We start from the raw sequence: 21,948 nt of genomic DNA, 5'->3' as shown, positions 1-21,948 counted from the left end.
ACATGTCTACTCTGATTGGAAGTGGTCAGCAGAAAAATTCCATGGCAGAAGGGAATTCCAGCTGTGGAACTCCTGTATGTGTCACCTCCGGAGGCGAGCAGGCTAAGCTTGCTGAAGGAAAGGGAGTGTAACTGCACTCTACACTGTATTGTCCCTTAGGGATTATATACCAGTAGCATAAATAAAAGCAGTTTATAGGATGCTTCAACTAGTGCCTATGTTACAGCAATAAAAAAATGGCCTAGAGCTACAAGCAGTTCCTTAATAGCTCATCCATGAATACCCATACAAACTAAAACTGAGGCAAACAAAAGAATCTACCTGTAGATTTTTAGAAACATGGTTACGTTCTTCTTGATCACTAGTGCAGTGACGGTGAAAATGCTTGTCTTAAAAGCATCTGTATTTGCTCATCATAACATTTCCAACCTTGACAAGTCACAAGATAGCAGACCTTTCAGATTACATCATTCTTCATTTTATTTCATTTATTTCTTCCTTTAGTTCTGCTATAACACTACCACTTAAAAGCAGCAATGTCATATATCAATTTTAAAAATGTATAAAGCAGCATTAATTCTATTGAATTACCAAACTACTAAAATCATCTATGTCAGACAAGGGGGTAAACAAGATGGTGATCAAAATGCATTTATATGGTCCTCTGCAGAGTTAGACACTAGCCATCTAGTGGCTAAGAATTCTAGAAGAATTCTAAAAGAATTCTTTTAAGTTAGACACTTCAACTTTCTGGGGTTTTTCCTTACCTTCTCCTTAACATGTTTGTAAAGTTTCTCTTATTATTCTTCCTGACTCCATCATAAACTCCATCAGTCCTCCCAGCACTTCTGCATCTCATATCTTGATCCTGTCTATGGGCAGATAATATGACCTCAGTAGATTTTACACTAAATCTACAGTTCATGGTCATTTTTTACATTTGGTCTAACATTTCAGAAAATTAATAGAATGTACACTTGAACGATACTCAGAAAACAAGATCTGGCCTAAGGAGAAGTGAGACGTTTATCGACAGAGATTAACTACAGAGCTGTGAATCCAGGATCAAGCTGAGCTCCTAGGGAAGATTTATTACACAAACTTTGTGAATTGCGTTGCCCTTAACGATGAAATTTCTACCAGATGTCCTGGATACTGCCCATATTGCTACCTTTGTATATAGTAGATGTTTCAAACTTGCAAAGAAATCTAAGGAATTCCAAGAATAAAATTTTGTATAAACTTTGATTGAAAGCATTTATCAGAAATAATAATAAGTCTAAGAAAGGTAGAAAATAACAAAATGAAGGTTAAGTTTTAAGAGAAGCTCATACGTTTGAAAGAGCAAACATGCAGAATCAAGACAACAATCAATTATCACTAATACCGAACAGCATAAACTGAGTTGTAATGATCATTAATTTGCATTTCAAGCTGAAAGACAAAAGGAAGAAAAATTAAGCATGTCCCCCAAAGACTTAAGTCTCCTAGTGTAACAGGATAAAGAAGGTAATTGGAGAATCTAGGAATGCTGGTCTCTGCTTGGGACAACAGTACAAAACCTCCATGTATTAATTAAAAGTAGTGTAACTGAAATTAGTAATAAGTATAGATTAATTGGATGCCCCATTGACCTATATGTAACAAATACTTGCCATTTTATTATCATCTGCACTGCTTGTCTGAAATAAATACCTTCTAACGTAGAAACGAGTGTCATCAGAACTATGTGAGCCCAGAATCCTGCTACTGCAAGCCTCATAAAATACATTCTCTTTATAAAATCAACCTGAGAAAGTTTCTCTTACTTTAAACAACGCTATTTGTAATGAAAAACAGAACTAGTGCCTTAATTTTTGTTGATAAGGTGATCCATTAGTTATTTAACTTATAACATGAAAACAACTTTGTTAACAATTTTAACTAAAGCTTCATAAAGTATTTCAATATTTTAAATACTTTCTGCTTTACAACCTGTATCTAAATGTGATCTGATTTTGCACAGGAAGCTGAATGAATCACAGGGCTCTGCACAAGGATAGAAGTAGAATTGTCTGGTTCTCAGCGTGCACTGAGGCCATCAGGCTACACTGTGGCTTTGCTGCGAGCAAGACACTGCTCTGAGAAACAGATGAGGAAACAGATTGCAACTCGCAGACTGACAATCTGCTTGCTGGGTTTCTTATACTTTAGAGGAGAAATATCTTGGGCCAGGCCTATACATGGTGTAGCTGTGCTAAGTAAGGATAAGCAAAGAATGGAGCCATTCCCTGCCACAGTCTGCCAAGTGTAGAAGGGGAAAAAAACAGCTCCATGCAGGCTGCTCCGCCCTCCCATGCTGTGTAATGGCAGTAGCCAACAAAGAGCAAGAAGGGGCCAACTCACCCTTCCCTACTACTCTCTGCCAGTTTGCATTAACTCATATTCTATCCCATACTCCTGTTAAAAATCCAAGGCTCTTTTAACATGTAAAGTTTAAAAAGACTAAATATTAGCATTTAATCAAGAACTATCCATTTTTCTTTAGGTTGTAACATATTAGTAGGGCAAAAAGGCACGTATGTGATTGCATGTGGCAAAATGATACAAGGTCTCTGAGATACAGGAAAACCTTCAAAGTTATTTTTCCTAAAACACTTTGAAAGAAATGAAGCCTGTTTCTATCCAATAATGAAAAACTGGTTGGTCAATTAAAACATGTTCTGTATATGCAGATAATCAAAGTAAACAAATTAAAAATACCGGTTTTGTTAGAAACATTTTCCTCTTCTTATGTGTTAAATCATTTAACGTACATTTAAGGATTTGGGATACAGGAATTGAATTATACATTCTGTTAGAGGGACTGTGGGATTTCACTCTCAAGTCTTTATTATTATACTAGAATAATATAAAAGCCATGAAATTATGAAATAATTTAAAAATCTGAAAAATCTCTTTGCTATCTATTATACACCTAAAAACTGCATTTTTTCTTAATATGAAACATAGTTAATATACTCATGTGTGACAATTCCAGGAAGTGGAATCCCAGAAGAAACAGAGAAAAGCAACTTCCTTTACAGTTCGGTCTTCTAAACTCTGAATGTTTTCTGAGGTGTCTCAAAATATCCTCATTTCATAGTAAAAGAACAGATCCCAGCCCTGCTCTACTGTTTTGGGTTGGCGATTGTAGCCTATACACACGTATGACACATCTTTAGATGTCCTGGTGTATCCCACCTGGAATTTAGCTCTATCTCCACAGGGCATGGTTCTTTGTTAATGCCCATCAGCCCTTGAAGATGCCTCAGAAACTCACGGGCATCTAAAATGCCAATAAATACCCAGGTCTAAGCAACTGAATTACCCTACGCCAGGTGTTTACTGAGGATTATACTTGCTCTAGTATGTTGCAATGCCTTATGCCAACTTCTGCATGTGAGGAATTCACCCTCAGTATATTCACCCACAATCTTTATATTCCAAAGCAAAGTATGGAGATTGAAGTAAGGGGCCACAAACGGACCCAGAGCCTTTCGATGCTTCTCCTGAACTGAAACAAGTTATACTGTCCACACAGTAAAACATCACTGATTTGTTGTCATTGCTTTAGATATATCAGTTTGGGCATGAGGTCTAACATAGCATCTATTACAGATATCTGGGTGCATATAACCTCTTAATTAAGCACATATCATTTTTATGCACTTCGCACATACTCTGCTTTAAGCATGTGTTTAAATCCTCACAGGAATTCATTCATATATTTATATGTGTGCCTAAATAGCCTTCCGGAACAGTGTTGTTTTCCTGAACCGTTGTCATGATTTAATACAATGACTTGTAAGTTAGAAGTCAGCCCTTTAAAAATTAGATGATTTACTCTGCAATTAACATCAATTAATAGGTTCAACTATAAAACAACCATACAAAAGCTTGCCCTATTTTTCCCCCAAGTACCATAAAATACACTAAGAGTCAGAAAAAAAAGTTATAAAAATGTAAGTAGGAGATCAGAGCTCAGATAGTTTGTTCCTTGGTTCAGATAACAATTGATGTGTATTTGTCAATTCATGAATATTAGATTTCATTCACAAGGTACATAATTACTGCAAAGCAAATTTCCACAAAAAAAAAGCATCAGGCCATGGAGTGTTCAGCCACATAAACTGAGTTGTCTCCAACACTTAGAAGAAATCCAAAGGGAAAGTGTTATTTGGACCAACATATCAGGCACAGTATTAGTTCATTTGTATGCTGAAAGACTCGGACTTTTCCAGCCTAATGCTAGGAACAGCATTGCCAAAAGGAGAAAGAAAAAGCAACATGGACCTTTCTCACCACAACGGGACAGGTACAGTTCTGGGGCACCATTTTAGGAATCAAGCAATAATTATGGTCAATGAAACACCAGGAGTCACTGTCAAACACAATGTCTCCTAAAGATTCTATACAAAGTAGAAAAATATGTCCCTATATTCTTTCTGTTGCTTTCTCTTTATTATAATTTTGAAAAGCAGTTTTTAGTCTAGTAAGCTGTATGCAAAAAATACTAGTATAGCTCCACTAGTAAGCTACTTCAATTGATTTTCTATTAAAAAAACCTTCAGATCCCCCCAACCTCAGACTCAAACTTTTATACCGTACAATTATGGCTCTTCTACACCTTTGCTATTTTCAGTAAGTGTTGATTTCCTAAACAGGATCAAGATGTTAGTATGACTCCTTTTCAGTACCTTCTTTTGTTTCCATGTGTTCTGTACCAAGATAGATCCAACCTTAATCTTGCATGTCATTCTGGACTTAATCCATAATTACTGGCATCAGTTAGATCTTGCCAAATCTCAAAAAAAAGGTATGTTAAAATACCTAGCACATATAATTCTTTCTTGAAAACACCTTCTATAATGCACAGTAGCTTCTACTTTGAGCATTCCTGGTGAAGTCAATGAAATTATTAAGATTCCCTTTAAAAAGCATTATGTTCAATAGGGTGTTAGATTGTGAATGTTTGTGCATCAATCCATTACTGAATTCTTTTTAAATGTATTCAAATAACTTCTTTAAAATTAGAAATATTTTAGCAGTTGTATGCTAAATTTTTAATTTTTGAAGTTATGTTTACAGAAGCCATAGACATTCTTTATAACCTTAGTAAGAAATATCATAAATAAAACAGTACGGTTTACTTTGCTTTACTTCTCTTTAAGCTAAGTGCACTTCCAGGAAAAAAAAGACTACAGTTGAGTTTACAACCTAAAATACTTAAATTCTGAGTAACAAACAATGACTGTCATGACCCATCTGTATATACAAAACACACGGTTAATGTGTTCCGTATACACAAAGTAAAACACTGCTGTTTAATAAAAAATACAAGCAAATACACTCCCTCTGGATATACAGAACTTACGGTATACAACATGAAAGTAACAGTGCAAGAATATAGCACAGGCACTAGCCCTGGAGAAAGTCACTACACAAATCATGCAGTAGAGCTGGATGATAAATGGCTAGTCATTGTACTGAAGTGAACTTACTTCTGTACTTACAAAAAATGGATATCACATTTTAAGAAGACTCATGTTTTAAATTCAACCAATTATCTGGCATACTCCTTGCTAAGCAGCCTATTCAAGTACCGTACAAAAAGCAGTTGCAGGGTGTGTTTTGATTTTGGTCAATGGGTGAGTAATTAAACAATGGTGCAATAACTAATTGAACTGGGGCACCATAGAACTTTGGTAAACTATTAATATCTGAACTGTTGTTTACAACACTAAACCCAGCTTTAAAATAGCATGACTTTATTATAATAGAGTTTAAACAGCTATAATTTGGACAGATACACTAGATTTCCTCTGATAGGGAACATCGAAATAATATATTGATGAGGAGGTACTGGCAATAGAATCACAAATATATTTTCATTTAAGCAATTTCCATTTCTCTAGGCCTTTTCTTTCGTTCCAGAAAAAAAAAACAACCCAAACCAAAACCCCAATTTATTCAAGTTCTAGGTCAACAGTGTTTCAGTTCATTTTGTCTTCTTTTGCTATGCCTAGTGTAGTATTGAACACTAGCACTGGACTGTGTGCTGCAGACCTTCTCTTGTTTGAATACTGTCAAATGTCATACATGCTTGTGATAATGCTCTTACTCAAGAACGTGATGAAACTTAACATCAAAGCCATGCTGTAGATTGCCTGAGATATGGCTAACGACTAAAGTTAGGTCCTTTCACCCAACATGGCCAATAACCCAGTTTCACTCCACTAAATCCAGGCACCTTGAAAGTAACGCTGCTCTTACCTAACCTGCTCCATAAGTTTTACACCTCCTCTGCCTCGATGATCTCTCATAAAAAAGATTCCCTTTCTTTGTTTTGTAGGCTCATTACTACAGCATGCCTAATTTCTTCTGCAAGTGAGGGTGGCAACTATGGGTGAGGGTATGGGGTGAAGCTATGGCTTTTTACACAGAATTCCACAATGCAATGCCTTGTCTGTGATTAACGCTCCCATCTGTGATTAAAAGTAGCAATCTGAAGATGAAATATCAAAGGAAGGGTAATTAGTATATTGTGCATATTAGCCCAGCAAAAAAAATGTAAGTTCTGCACCACAGCTAGTAACAGAATGAACAAGTACCTTACAGACGCATTGAAGGCAAGAAATTCAGTATCACTATATCAATAAAATGACTGCCTGTGACTTTAAACACAGGCACACTTGTACTTGGCTAGAGAGTGAACGATTTATTGTTACTATGAAGGATGCAGGAATGGAAATGAAGATGAGAGGGGCGATGATGATGACAGGGAAGAAGAGGTTAATATCCCCAGCATCGGATGGGGAACGATGTCCCTACCTCAGTAAGCTGGATAAGGGAATAGCTCCAGATCCACTGCCCAGGATCCCTCCTTTCCTCCCAGAGAGGAGTTTCTCCACCAGAGCCACATTCCCAGTGCGAGCAGCTTCCAGCAGTTCCTGGTCCTTCCCCATGGTCAGGAACCAAGCAGCCCCCCACGCACCCCGCCGCGCCCTAGGAGAGCTACACCCCGGGCCACGGCGGCCCCCTCTCTCCACAGAACGATCTCCCCGCCCCAGACCCTGCCTGGGAGCAGAGCAGAGCAGAGATTCCTGCAGTCCCTTCCAGACCAGCAGGAGGAGCGGCAGGAGGGAGGAGGAGAATCACCTCCTCCTAGTTTCACTGGATCATTTCTGGGTGGAGTGTGGATGAGAAGCGGGGGGAGGACGAGGCCGATAAAGAACCTCCCCCCCACTCCCATGCACACACCCCGAGCCCCGGCCCGGAGGACTGGGGGGAGGGGGGCGGGGGCACGGGCTGCCTCAGCCCCCGTGCCCGTGGCCCGCCGGGCTGAGGGGGGATAACGACCCTCACGGACGGAGGGACGGACGGAAGAAGGGAGGGACGGAGGGAGGAGGCGCAGCCCTGACTTGCCAGGCCCGTTGCGGGGGAGACGCGGCTGCCGCGCTCTCAGTGGCTGCCCGGGCTGGGTGCCCCCTCCGCCCTCCCGGCCCGGGGGGCCCCGCCCCGCCCGCCCCTCGCCAACGGCAGCGCCTCGCGCTCCACTGCGGTGCAGCGCGCCGACCGTTGCTGCGGAGGAGGGGGGCGCGCGCGCGCGCGCGGGGGGGAGCGGCGCCCGCCCCGCCAGGTGCATCGCTCTCGCCCCCCCGGCGGCGGGAGCGCTCTGCGGGGCGGCCGCGGCAGCGGCACAGCCGGCCGCCGCAGGTGCTCCGGGGCAGCTCCGGGGAGGCGGCGCCTCCTCGCGCTGCGGAAGGGGAAGGGAGGGACCTGGGTGCCGGGGCGAGGGCGGCGGAGGGCGAGGCGGGGGGGGGGCGGTTCTCCCGCCGCCGAGGAGGCCGTGCGCGCCTTTGGGTGCGGCAAGGGGCGAGGCCGCGCTGGCCCGCGGCGGGCGGGCGGGTTCCTGCGGGGCGCGGGCAGGTCGGAGGTGGGTGCCGAGGCACGCGCGCCCCGAGGCGAATTCGCAGCAGGTAGGGGCGGGGCGGGGCGGGGCGGGGCGGGGTTGGGGTGCCGCGGCATCAGGCGTGTGCGTCTGGGGAGATGCCCCGACCGGGGCTCCAGCCCCATCCGGGGACACGGCAGGGCGCTCCAGCACGGATACGAGCCTGCTTCGTTGAGCAAGCCGGTGTAGACAAAAAAGAAAATCGGGGCCCCGCTAAGGTCGGGAGCAAGACTGAGTTGTTGGCTTGGCAAATGAGGCAGGTGGGACTGCTCACGCCCATCAAACGCCGGCATCCTGGCTTCTTAATGTTGCAAAGGATGAGAGGTATAACTCAAAATATTCGGTGTCAGATCCAGTCATCCCTAGTTCTGGTACTCCTGGTTCTGTTACGGGTTTCAAACATGTAACCCTCTGAATTGTAGGGCTTTTCCAGGCAGCAAAATTAATCATTCCTTATGGCTTTTGGGTTCTTACAAGCTATGCTGAAAATACTCAGTGCTGGCCAGCTCATAAGCATATCCTTGTTTAATGCACCATTTGATACTGTGCATGTGTGAAAAGCCAAATGACAGCCCCATGTTCTTGTTTCAGTTTAGTGATTTGTGTAGGTAGAACCATAGGTATAACAGGCAAATAAGTTAAGACCTCTTCCCATTCCCCCACTGAGATCAGTGGCATTCTCCCATGAACTGTGCTCACAAGGTGTAAAGCACAGCAATGGCAAAATAGCATTGTGGTAGGCAGGATTTTAATGTTACGCTTTCACAGAGAGTCTTAGTTACTCCAGACGTGTGGTACATTCAAGTCAATGGTAAAGTCCTTGTTGATTTCACGAATGATTGGTTTTAGTCCCTGTCAGTAACAGTTTTACAGGTATTTTCATATTTTTATTAGCTAATTAAACAATTTTAAAAATCAATAGAAATTTCTAGGGTCAGATTTTGTCTTGCAAAGGAAAAAAATTATCAACATGGAGACCTATTGTTCCAATATAGTTGTCCACAGCAACAAAACAGTATCTATATTTTAGCTAGAAAATGTAATGTACATAGTTTGGCATTTTCAGAATGTGAAATGTTGTCTTCTCCAATGTTGTCAACGGGACATGGAATTGAGCACTGGCATAAAATAATTAGGTGGCGAAACTCTATAACTATGGCCTTTCTGATTGAAAGTGTCTGATATAAATAGCAATTTTAAGGTCTGATTCTGTGATCACAAGTGTTTCATTATAGTTCGAATAAATAAATGTATAATTACATGAATTAGGATTTACAGTTTAAGTCCTTAGTCACAGCAGAGTCACAGTGGAAAACAGTAATTTAAAGCTGGAGTAAAAAGTTATGTATCTTGTTACCAGCCACTTGAGCATTAACTAGTTCCAAAGAAGTTAGCCGTAAACTAAGAATACCCCTGCATCCGGAAGCTTCTTGATGTCCTCTGTTAAGGTAGCCATGATTTCTCTTTATTTCTGCCTTGCATTTGACTTTTTCTGCGATCACATGCATTGCCTGATAAATACTTTCTCACATGTATCCTCTGCATGCTCTGCATGAATAGGCTTCTTCGAGTTTGCTGAGAGCCTCTGAAGAGGTGCCAGTATTCTGTGAAGAGCTAATCGTAAGGCAGGGGTATATGCATTTGTGAAAAATCAGATTAGAAGGAGATACTAAGGAAAACTCAGGTTTTTAAGAATTTGGATTGTTTATGTGGTTGGATCAGCAGATGGCAAATATGACTCAGTATAAACGTTACATAATTCTTCTTGGGAAAATAAAATCTCAAGACTGTGCTCTAATTGAAAAGATCATCCAGAAAGCTGTTGAAGAACAGCATGGAGAATTGGGATAGAAATATCAATGGAACAGATGTATGCAGTAACCAGCAAATTGAGTAAGATTTTATGAATGTAGCGAGGCTCAAAACATACCCCAGTAAACCCGTCAGCCTAGTGCCCAACAAAACTGTGAAGGCCAAACAGAAGATTTAGTTTCATTAGCAAATAGAGCAGAAAACGGTTATTCTATCAATTTGAAAAGCAAAAAGGAATTTAAGCAGCACTATTTAATGGAAGGGTCAAACATGGATAAATTCTAAGGGCTACTGAAGCAAAGAATTCAGAACATGGGTTGGTCTCTTTCCAGAGATGAAATCAATAGTGGACTGTAGTAAGAAAAAAACCAACCAAATGTACCAAGACTGAGTTGAATGTAAATGTTGAAACCTATTAAATCAGGTGGACTCCTTTGTGTTTTTAAATGTCTTATGTTCTTTGTTCCTGGTAATATCAGGACAACACTGTGAAGTGTTAAGAATTACGTGTATGATAAATATGTTAACTAGACATAGAAAGTAGAAACATAGCCTTATAATTTGCAGCAGTTACAGATGAGAAAAATAATTCGTGAAACAGCCAAGAGATCTTTCAAAACATTGCATGCTTTTCGAGCAGTGTTGTTCCATACCACAGCAGAATTTTGATTCTATGATTTTAATATTTGCGAAGACATTTTAAGTTATGACCACTGCAGCTGTCAGTGTCTAAGTGGCATCACACCTTCAATCTCAAAATTTCTCTTAACACAACATATGCCTTACCTTCTGTTTTCTTCCATTTTCTAAAATACCAAAGAAAGCAGTTAGCCTACCTAGAAATTCTTTAACTGGTTTGTCATTTGAAAGGACTGGGATTGACTGTAATAAGCAAGGACTTTCCTTAATGTTTTTACAATGCAACTATCACTTGGCTTTGTTCTCATTTCAGGGTGACAACTTCTTGATTTCCTCCTCCTGCAGCCTGCCATACTTAAAGGCACATTAAATGAGTGCTTTCTAACATTCTGTGACTTTCCCTCTCTATTTTCTAGCAGGAGCATGGAAGGAATATGAAAAACTGAGTTGCAAGTATTGAAAAAACCCACATCTGTGATATTAAAAATAGTTGTGTAGAATAGCAAACATACTAACATCATATTTCAGGACTGCCTGTTATCAATTCTCTCATGTAAAGATATAAGGAAGGTCTAAGATCCCTATTACAAATTCTGATAGATATACTGAGAGCGAGCTCAAAATGCTGGAATAAACCACCAGATCAGTTTGACGGTAGAAAATAAATTAGCATTAAATAGGCCTAATTATTATTCTCATTTTTATACACCCATGGTAAGTCAGGGACAAAGGTTGCGAAGTGCCTGAGAGAAAGTGCTATTTCTCATGCACCTAGGTGGCACGAGTTTTTCAGGCTTGATATTGTCTTTTGCTCTTTCCAGTATATACATAGTGTAAAAAAGACACAGCGAACTTCAAGCAACCATGGCTAGCTTTGTGTGTGCACTGCTCATCTAGGAGATACCTAAACATGGGGCTCAGAGGCCAAGTCCAACATGGAGGTCCCAGCAACACGTCTGAGCTCTTGAGGACAGGTGTGAAGCATTCGCCCATTGTGTCCTGGTTCCCCGTCAGGGTGAAACCAAGATGCACATCAGCCTTCCTCTGAAGGCCTTCCTCAGTGGTAGGCTCAGAAGGCAGATGGACACAGTGGACAGGTCCTCAGTTTAGATAACGGGAACATACCACAATACTTACATGCTGCTTAGTTTAGCTCTCACCACTGAAATAGGCAAAAGGACTTACATCCTCCTCCACTGTAAAAGAAAATTATAGAAACTAAAGGTATTAAACCTAACTCATGAGGAATATAAAAACACCAAGAGTGCTATGGTTTCAAAAGAGCACATGAATACTTGGACTCATCAGATTAAGTAGAAGCTGAAGTAACACGTAAGGAAAAAGCCATTTGTGATGACTTGTCCACAGCACTCCTATCTCTGACTATACAGTTCTGACTAGATCGTGTTTTCGGTAAACACTTACTTGCTTTGAGGGATGGTGTCATGGTGTAAATTTGTAATGGAAAAGAACACGCAAGGAAATGGTCCTTTAGTGGTGTTGCACAGCAGCAAGACCGTGTTTCAGCATTTGCACTGCCTGACCCCACTACATCATTCTCATGGGGCTCCGAACACACTGAAGAAGAGCAAGAAATGAAACTATTATTCTCTCACCCAGATGCTGACCTACAGAGTCATCCGGACATAGCATGGGAAGCATGGTGCATTCCCCAGAGGGCTGTAATGTCCCACTGCTCGAAAGTCTCGAGTACATACAGGCTGCAGGTTGTGTCTGCACTGGAGAGCTGAGCCTCCAGAAAACAGTGATGGGATAGTACTGACAGTAAGTCAAATCTGTCTGCCATGCCATTTCCAGTGCGATTGCAATTGTGCTCTGATGGCAGATGCTAAGATTAACTAACTGGTATATCTATACATTTCTTTACATGTATTTTTTGTGTGACAGCAGGTGGGATTAGCAGTATAATTATTCATCCAATCCTTCTGCTCTGTCGTAGGTTTACATCAGTTTGCTATCAAAATATGCCTAAGACTATTTTTCATGCATTAGAGAGAAATGCAGAATGAAATATGAATACAAGTAGGTAAGAGCAGCATGCTGATTAGATGCCCCAATCCAGTGTGTGCTGACAGATACAATACAGTATTAAAGCTTTGCCTGCACTGCTCAATGCACAGCTTGTTGCAATAAAAATAACTCGTTTCTACCTTTGATACGGTGCAACCTCTTTTGGACTTTAAAACATTTTCCCCTTCTTGTCTTCCCTTTAAGATATGTACAACATAGCCTACATATCAGATTTTGACTGCCTGAAAGAAGGATGATGGAGAAATCTCAGCTGAAACATGCTAGTGATGAGGGACCGCAACTGAAAGTACAGACAGCTGCTAAAATTGTGCACAAATATTATCCTTGGCCTTGAACAGCAGCATACAGGAATGCCACCACAGGGGAACTGGTGCACTGTAGGGCAATAGCATAGCTAGAGGTATTCTGCCAGTGGTTTCCATTCTGTTTGTGTCTCTACTAATAGCAACTGTTATATAGGAATATATAGTGGTAAATCAGTCCTCAGGATTAACAGAAATGGTTGAGCAAACAAACACTTGCGCATCATACATGCTTCAGGTATGTTTATGCTTGTGGATACACATTATGATGACCAATAAGGCAGAATGTATTTGAAATTCCAACTGTGCTGCTCTGCAACACATAGCGTCAGACCTCCTTGGCTCCAAAAGAGAGAGCAGTTACTGGAAATTAGTCGTGCACACAGAAGAAAATAGAATATATTTAGGTAATGATCTGGAAAGGCTCAGAACTGTCTATGTATTTAAAAGGTATGAATCTCAGACTGAGAGCTGGGCAGTAAGAGGCTGATACAATTAGGCATAATAGGAAGACATTTGAAAGGAGAAATACATGACAAAGAGAAATTTATGATTAACGTTGCAGTAGGAATTAACATGGAACCAAATGGACACAGCACTGGTGTTTTTTTTTCTCAAAAATCAAATTGATATAGTGCTGTCAAACATACAATGGAGAACAATCTTCCACTGATTATCTTACTAGCTGTAATTTACCAGATCTTTGCAATTTCTAATTTTGATAGCCAGCTGCATCATTTGTGTTAAGAATAACTAACTTTGCACTGGATTCTTGGGTCTGGCCAGTTCTTTTTGAGTGAACGTAACTATTTGTGGTGAAAAAGTGGTTGTCATTTCAACTACCAGGGCCTTTTGTTACAGGTCAAGTCCAAGGGGTTAACTCAAGTTACAGTCCCATAAGAAAAGTTTTTTTTGAAACAAATCAATAAATAAAAACTACTTGCCTGGACCAGCTTAAACTCCCCAGAGTCTGAAGGAACCTCAAATCTAACACTCATGAAATTAGTGAGGTAACACTCATGAAATGGTGAGGTGCAAGCTGCTGTTTCAATTGGCCTTGGTACTAGATGAGTGGAAGGTAGCAAATGTGATGCTAATAACTTTTAAGGGGCTTGAAGGGGAATTTGGAGAACTACTGAGTCTGATTTCCATGCCTGGCAAATTGGTGGGCATCCGGCTACAGACAATAGTGAAGATTCAGTACAGCTTTTAGAGAAGGAAGTCATGTCTTATATATCCATTAGAGTTCTTTGAAGGAGTCAAAGAGCATATGGAAAATGGCAATTCAATCAATAGATTCTATTTAGCTTTCCAAAAAGCTTTTGACAAGGTCCTTACTGAATACTTTCAAAGAAACTAAACTGTTGTCAAGTAAGAGGGAGGGTTCTCTTGTGAATGGACAATTGGTTGAAGGAGAGAAAGTAAAATGGAAGAATGGCCAGTTTTCACAATGGTGAGAGGTTGTCAGGACAGCTGTGTAGAGGTCTCTCCTAGGCCCTGCACGGTCCAGACATCACATGAAGAGTCTCTGAAGAGAATATAAAGTGAAGTTTGCTAGCAAACAACAGGTTTCTTAATAGCTTGAACTAAAAGTGGGCATGAAAGAGTACATCATGGCATTGTTCCAGTAGATAGTAAAATCAGAGGTGGCATTCAACATTGACAAAAGAAAGTAATAATTTCTCTGTTGCAACACAGGAAGAAGATTTTGGATTCCCCTTTTACAATTCCAAAACTGCTGTTACATCTCCATAATCTCAAGTTATTGGGGATATTTCTATGAAAATGTCTGTTTAATGCTATATGGTAATCAAAATGACAAATAAAATCATTGGGAATTATTACGAAAGGAAATGACCATCATTATGTCAATGTATAAAACCATTGTGTTTGTCCTGTCTTGAAAAGATTACATCAGAACTAAGCAAGATACAGTAAAGGAGAAGAGGTATATTCAGATGTATAGTACAGCATTCGTATAGACTAGGCCACTTCAGCTTTAAAAAAATGATAACCATAGGGAGATATAATAGAAGCACATAAAACCATAAGTGGTATGGAAAAGGTAAATATAAAACCATTATCCATTATTTTTTCCTAAACAAGAACTAGGGAAACACAATGAAATTATCAGTGGACAGGCTTAAAACACATTAATGTATTTTTCATTCAAACATTTTAATTTAGAATAGGCTTAGTGGTGCTTTGTATTATGCTTGGTTGCATGTGCTCTTATTCTGATAAATTACCTTTTAGCATGGAGGCTGCTACCTATGCGTGCACACTGATAGCAACATAGCACAAGCAATAGGTATGTAAGCTTTGCTCATCATCTTGCTAATCTGTCTTGACTCAGGATACTGCCTTGTGTGAGAGCGTAGTTTAATGTAGTCTTCATATGTAAATTTAAATACACAGAGTATTGCTTACTGTGTTTTTGTACAGTACGTATACAGCCACACAGTGATTCTGATGTTAAGGGTACATCCGCTATCTGCGAAGAGAAACAATTAATACCAAATTTGTCAGAGAATGATTTTGTGAAGCTGATACTTTGCTCCCAGCAGAAGATTAGGGCCCCTGACATATTTTATTCAGTTAGCCTGACAGTAAAAACGTTCTTCATTCTTAATTACTTCTCCAAGCCCCACAAAACAACATTCTAGAGTGTTTATTAAAATTTGAAAGCTAGTCCTGTACTGCCTAGGGAAGAAAGTTATTGCTTTTTGCATGAGAGGATGTGGTTATGCAGTGAATTTCTAAATCTCATTTATCTCTTGTGTAACTGGATTACAGAGGAAAATATTAGCACAAATAATTTGTTTGCTAATGTGACAACTCTCTCATTTTCAGCCTTCAGACAATACAATAGATTTTGGTCAAAAATAATAATTGGTAAAGTCTATGGCTAAACCAGCCAATTCATTTGATTTATTATTTATCTGAAATGAAGGTGACTATGGACCCCAGGCAAAAAGCCCTAGTAATTTTAATTCAGCAGCTAAGTTGAAGCTAAGATCTCAGAGGCAGAAACATACACAAAAAAATATTAAATGCAAGATAAATGTTTTAAGAACACAATAGCGTATTGACCTGCACCAGAGCATCAGTAGCAAAAGTAGCAGAGAGGATTACAGGAATACCAGCATATCCATGACACTCTTCTAACTGGAGCTGATTCAGCAAAACACATTTAGGAATTAATCTTTGGATTCTTTTCCGTAGGAAGAAAACTGGTACAGCTATTTGTGATAGATGTTCTATTTCCATATTCTATTAAGAGGATAGGGAGTACAGAGACACACTCTGCTACAGATATGCAAATAGGCTGGCATCATCCTAGAAAAATATGCAATAATTAATGCAAAGTAATCTTTAATCAAATAATTAAGTATACCACAAATTGCAGCTAAAAAGATCCCCCTCCAATAAAGAGATGCAGTGTAAGAAGAGTGTATGAAACTGTATTAAAGCAGGGTGAATAACTAAAGTAGGATGAATAATTCAAGTATCAAAATTCTTAAGTCACATACATCTGATAACTACTGTGATTAATTTTTTCTTACATTTGTTTCTCCTTTCTCACCTCTGAACCTGCCAAGCACCGTAGTTTCTTGAAAATAGGTTTTGTAATGGTAAATTAGTGAGCTGATGTGACACTACTATTTTATCACATAATTTCTTTTTATGGTGAAGATACCATAAAACATTTTTAAAATTGAAACAGCAAAATATGGAACTGCCCAGTTTTATTTTGATGTTAGCATTCATCAAACTATTGCTTCTCTGAGAGATATCCCGGTGAAGGCACTACCCTGCATTAGCCTAATACCTTTTTGTGATGCGGTTTGTTTCCCCGCCACTGCCATTTCAGCAAGGAAACAACAATTCAGATTTGCTGTAGAAGCCAAGTCAATTTCTTTAGTTTCAGGTAGGATTGTTTTTACATCAAATTATCTTTTCCAGTTATTTTGAATCTTTTGGTACATTTTGTAATGTACCTGATCTAATCTGCATTGTGTATGCACGTCTTCATAGTACCTAAACATTCATACCACCTGACTTAGTATTCAGCATGCCTTCATTTATTGTGCATTTCTCTCTTGCTGCAATTTTTAAACTTCCTTTCATAAAAATTCTCTTTGTCTCTCTTTTCTACTTCCTTCTCTTCTTTAATATCACTCCATATTTTTCAGAGGGAAGATGACCCTGTTAGGATGGCTGTAGTGAAAACGTACATCATGCTTAGGACCCGTTTGAGTCACAGCTCTGCCTCATCCTTTTTTATGTGCAGCTTCAGTTAACTTCAGCCAGTAACTTAACCTCCAGTGCTTCAGTCTCAGATTCTTCTGGCAGGCCCATTTCCGATGGATCTCGGGAATGGTACTATGGACGAGATCTCACAGTATCTGATATAACAGAGTCTCCTGTTATTCATAAATCTCACTTTATGTAGGTTCTCCTGATTGGCATAAGGAGTTTCCAAGTGTGCTTAAAGTGAAGGGACATCAGCAACGTGGGAGATTATGGCAGTGATACTCTTAATGGCAGTGTTTGTCAGTTAGTAGCCAGCTACTACATAACAGTATGGCATTGCTCCATATACAAGTTTCTGTCACCAGGTGGTGAAGAAAAAAAATAAATCTGTTACTGCCTATAAATCACTAATTGCTGCTAGGTAAAAATCTTGCTTTTGACTCCAGCAGCTGTAGATTTAAAGGCAGCCACAATGACATTAAAGATGACAGCTATTCAGCCAGATAGGAACAAGTTTTCCCGAATAAGGTGCCCAGAATTTGTTCTACTGTATTGTTTTCCCTACACTCATTTCAAATACTCGCCCTTTTTCCTCTTTCCTGACAGTAGTGACTTACAGTAGCTAAATAAGGGACATGTTTTGCATAATGGAAAGGCAAAGAGATTAACTCTACGTTGTCTTTGCCTGTTGAAATATTTTGTCAAGTCCCATTTCAAGGAGTCTTTTTAAATCTTCTTAGCGTTACGACTTTGAAGGAATACTTTCCTGTTGCATAAGCAGAAAATGCTTCTGGTAATTGCAAAGGAAGGTTTAAGAACCTCACCGTTCAGGTCATGACCACTCTCAGAGATATCTTCAGATTAATATGAGCTGGAAACTTAACTTGCAGTTTTCCATGAGAGTTACATGTTTCCAGCTGTTAGTGATTTGGAAGAATTTAGGATCCAGTTAAAGTAAATAGCTCTGCTACTGCTTTAAAGAATTTCTCAATGACTGTTTGCAACTCACCATATTTCTTACTTTACTCCTGGATAGGAAATGAAATGCTGGACATTATATATTTTTTATAATTTTTAAGAAATCTGTTGTATAAATATTTTCAAGTGCTCAAGAGGTCTGTAAATAGATATTTTTTTTGTGAATATCGCAGCAATATTGAATCTTATGTTTTAGATGCAAACAGTTTTTCAGGACTCTTCCTGCTAAGTGTGACCAAAGAAGAAGCCTCATTTCTACACCAAATTCAGTTCAGGTAACTGGCTGTGATTGTGTTGGTATCCAGTATATTGTTAAATTCTGCAATATGTTCTAGTATGTGGCATTGCAGGATGACACCTTAAAAAAGTCTCCATCATACCTATCTCCTGAGTTACAGTCTCTTATTAAAAATAAAATTTAAAAATAAGTGGAAGGAACAAACCACATTAAGATTCCAGAGGAATGAAAAGACATCTGCTTTCTATGCTATTTTCTCTAACTATTTGACAAAAATAAAGCGACCCCAATTCCTACAGTAAATTTTATATAGATTGCTTTTCTCTCTGCTTAGTCATGCTGCCTGTAAGTTTTTGAATAACCAAACAGGATATAAAAAGAAATGACTCCAGATCACTTACCACACACTATAGTGTTAATATAAAGTATTTTGTTAGATTACCATCTGGTGAAGGTGGGTAAGGTGAGCATTTGTAAAGGATTACGTTTGGTTATTCCCAAAGAAACATAGGAAACCTCTGTATATGTTCCTTTTATTAAAAATGAGTAGAATAAAATCAGAGTTTTTTCTAGTTAGCAAGGAAATTGAACAAATAAATTTGTCATGTCAAGGTGGAGCTGTTCATCTATGCAGTGATAGGAAAACCAGAAAAATTCCCTAAACTCTTTATTTTAACAGATAATGACGAAGCACAACAAATATGATAAACATTTCACTATAAAAAGGTCAATATGTACAAAAATATGTTTTTAGAATTTATTTAAACCTAAAAGGGGGAAGAAAGTCTTTCTTCTAACAATATTCAGGCAGTTCATATGATTTATTTAAATAGGAAAAAAATTAATATGCCATAAAGGCAGCAGAAACAAAGATAAGTGATCTAAATTAAAAGTGAAAAAAAGCCTGATTTAAAATCATGTTATGAAATTAATCATCAAAAGTTTATAAAAACTCCAAATTGTATCCTGACATTTTCTAGTTTAATGAGACTGTTCACGAGTCAAGAAGCAGGACATGCTGATACCCACGAGGAAATGAAGCCACAAGTGACTTCTTGGACTGCCATCTAGTGGTGGATGGCTGAGGAGAGTTCTGCTCACCATGTTTTATTCGTGTTTAAAAGGAGGATGACTGAAAAATGCGTAATTCTGAGAACTGGTTAAGCACTGTTTTTCTTATTAGTAAAACATAAACCATCATAGACTTCAATATTATAATTCTCATTGCAAAAGTATTTTCCAGTGCTCAAAGACCTCAGCAGTTCCTAGACCAATATAATTACACTGTGATAAAAATTTTTACAACAGTTGCACCTTCCATGGTAATGGTGTATTGAGGTTTGCAGACAATCATAGAATCATAGAATTGTTAAGGTTGGAAAAGACCCTTAAGATCATCGAGTCCAACCGTTAACCTAGCACTGCCAAGTGTGACAAGGTGAAGACATCCAGATTTGTTCCACAAATAAGTTGCTTAGAGGCTGCTTCTTTATTCAGCACTTACTGGCTCAGACCACCACTTCTGAAGTGCTTATTTGTTCATGTGTCTGTCAAATGTTTGAAATACTTACCAATTATCCTACTCAAATCAAATCATGGTGGTTTCAAACATGCTCTGACCTAGAAGAACTATATTAACCAGTTCAGGAATTATGCTCCACACACTACCAGCTTACTGTCACAGAAGATACAGCATTTGTCCTTATCGCATACACCTTATAAAGCAACCAGCATTTTCAATGGTTTCTTACCTAGTTGTGGTGCATCTTATTTTTACTTCTAAAATTATGCTCTCAGAAATTCTTAGACAACATACAACTTAATACTGAGATTACATGGGGAAAGCTTTGGGAAATACATATACTCCGCTTCTGCTCATATTAAAATGAGCAATGGCAACAAAAAAAAAAAGGCAGGAGATAGCGAAGAAATAACAAAATACAGATACTTTAATGTAACTGGTTAGGTATGGCTTGGACAATGACAAGCAAACCAAAATGACCTTTTAACAAAGTTATTTACCCATTTAAGTAGCTGGCAATATGAGAGATGCATCTCTTTGGGATGCAAAAGTTTCCCCTTATTTTGGGAGAGAACACAGGCTATCGAGATTCTAGCTGATTTTTGAAGATTCACTTCCTGCAACTTGTTTCAGCTAGCAAGTAGTGTGACACATACTTGCAAGACGTTCTATTGTATGTGAGAAGCTGAAAGTTGCAAAGATCTTTTTAAAATATTAATTTTAAAGTGTTCCAAAAATACCTCTCATAATTAAAATTGTTCTGATTTTTTATATCTAAAACACACAATAGCCAATAAGCAGATTTTAATTAGAACCAGACAATTCAAAGATATGTCTAACCCTTGCTTACACTCATGAAGCAGTGTAAGCTGCTTGAAACTTGTATAAACCCATAATTACTTCACTAAAGTGACAACAGGTTTGGCCCTCTACATGCAATGAGGAGACCATCATGAATTTAAATAATTCACTAAAACAAATTTCAGAGAAAATAATTTTAGAAATATGAGGTTTTAAAATTTAAGTTTTTACATAAGAATGCTAAAAAATACATAGAACTGTAACTACACAGCTTCTATTTACAGTAATCTTAAGATTTATGCTTCTTCTTGATTTGAGAAACAGAGCTTTGTTCCTCCAGCACAAGACCACTATTCCTAGCTTTTCACTATGCATTTTTTGCATCCCTTAATCCTGATTAAGATGATCTTCGTGCTGCTCATGCTTTGAGATTCCATGTCGTTAGTAAGTAATACAAGATCAGCAGGTACACTACCACAAAACTAAACAGAGTGCAGCTTAGTGCAGATTGCCTGCACCAGGTGAAGCCATGGGTTTGCCTCAATACGTTAGAGAGGTGCTCCAGCACTACGAAGCCTGCTACTAGGTTCACAGCGACAGGCATCTGAAGGCAGGGGAAACGGGGCTGCTATTCAAAAGATAGCCAGCAAAAATGAAGTGGCATGGGTTGGAATGAGAAGAAGAAAAAAAAAAAAAAAAAAAAGGTTGTGTTGCAGGGCTGTCAAAAAACTCATTTCCCTATTGGGAGGGATGAATTAGTCGATTTTGCAGCAAGTACCCACAACTTCATTGCTACTTAACATACTAGCAAGGTCAGTTTCTGTTCCTACAATAGGTAAAAAGACATTGATTTATATCAACGTCTGAATTGGAATCTGAAGTACTCTCTAAAATCTGCAGATAAGAAGTGAGCTGAAAATCTACTTCAAGCATTTTGTGATGAATGTTTTAAGAACTAGACCAATATGAGCACATTTTTTATATTGAAACTATTTTCTCCATTGTTACTTACCTGAAATCTGGTCACTGCAAAGGAGCTTGCTTCTGCAGTACATTCGAACATTTTGTACTCTTGGAATTGTAGATGCTTGATAAAGTCTTTACCTTTATTATCACATTCCCCTTACATTTATTATGAATTTATTATGAATAAAGGTAACCATTATCATGTCAGACTTGGAAAGCATTCTGTAGCTAGCAATTATCCTTTAGAGATCAATTATGATCCCAGTTTAAAACTCCAAGTCAATTCCTAGGGGAGAAAGCATACAAACAGCCATGGCTAATGGGACCAGGAAATAAAGGACTTAGGCAGGGGGGCGGGGGAGGGAAAAGCAGTTCCCTCCCAGCCAGAACCATGGTCCCCTCTGCCAAC

At 39.0% G+C, this 21,948-nt stretch overlaps 1 protein-coding gene across 1 annotated transcript in view; it reads right to left on the bottom strand.

Moving 5' to 3' along the window:
* ANKS1B (ankyrin repeat and sterile alpha motif domain containing 1B) overlaps window positions 1–6,986 on the bottom strand; it is a gene marked incomplete at both ends in the record, with an annotated part of 442,459 nt that extends 435,473 nt beyond the window's left edge. The window contains 1 exon segment of the mRNA XM_082308774.1: window positions 6,853–6,986. Within this exon segment, the coding sequence (XP_082164900.1) occupies window positions 6,853–6,986 (134 nt within the window).
* Between the last annotated feature and the right edge of the window lie 14,962 nt (window positions 6,987–21,948).

The sequence above is a fragment of the Platalea leucorodia genome, assembly GCF_965183815.1.
Source record: "Platalea leucorodia genome assembly, chromosome: 4".
NCBI classification, from domain to species: Eukaryota; Metazoa; Chordata; class Aves; order Pelecaniformes; family Threskiornithidae; genus Platalea; species Platalea leucorodia.
Note: the sequence above shows the minus strand (reverse complement) of the source record. Positions and strands in the feature narration are given on the sequence as shown.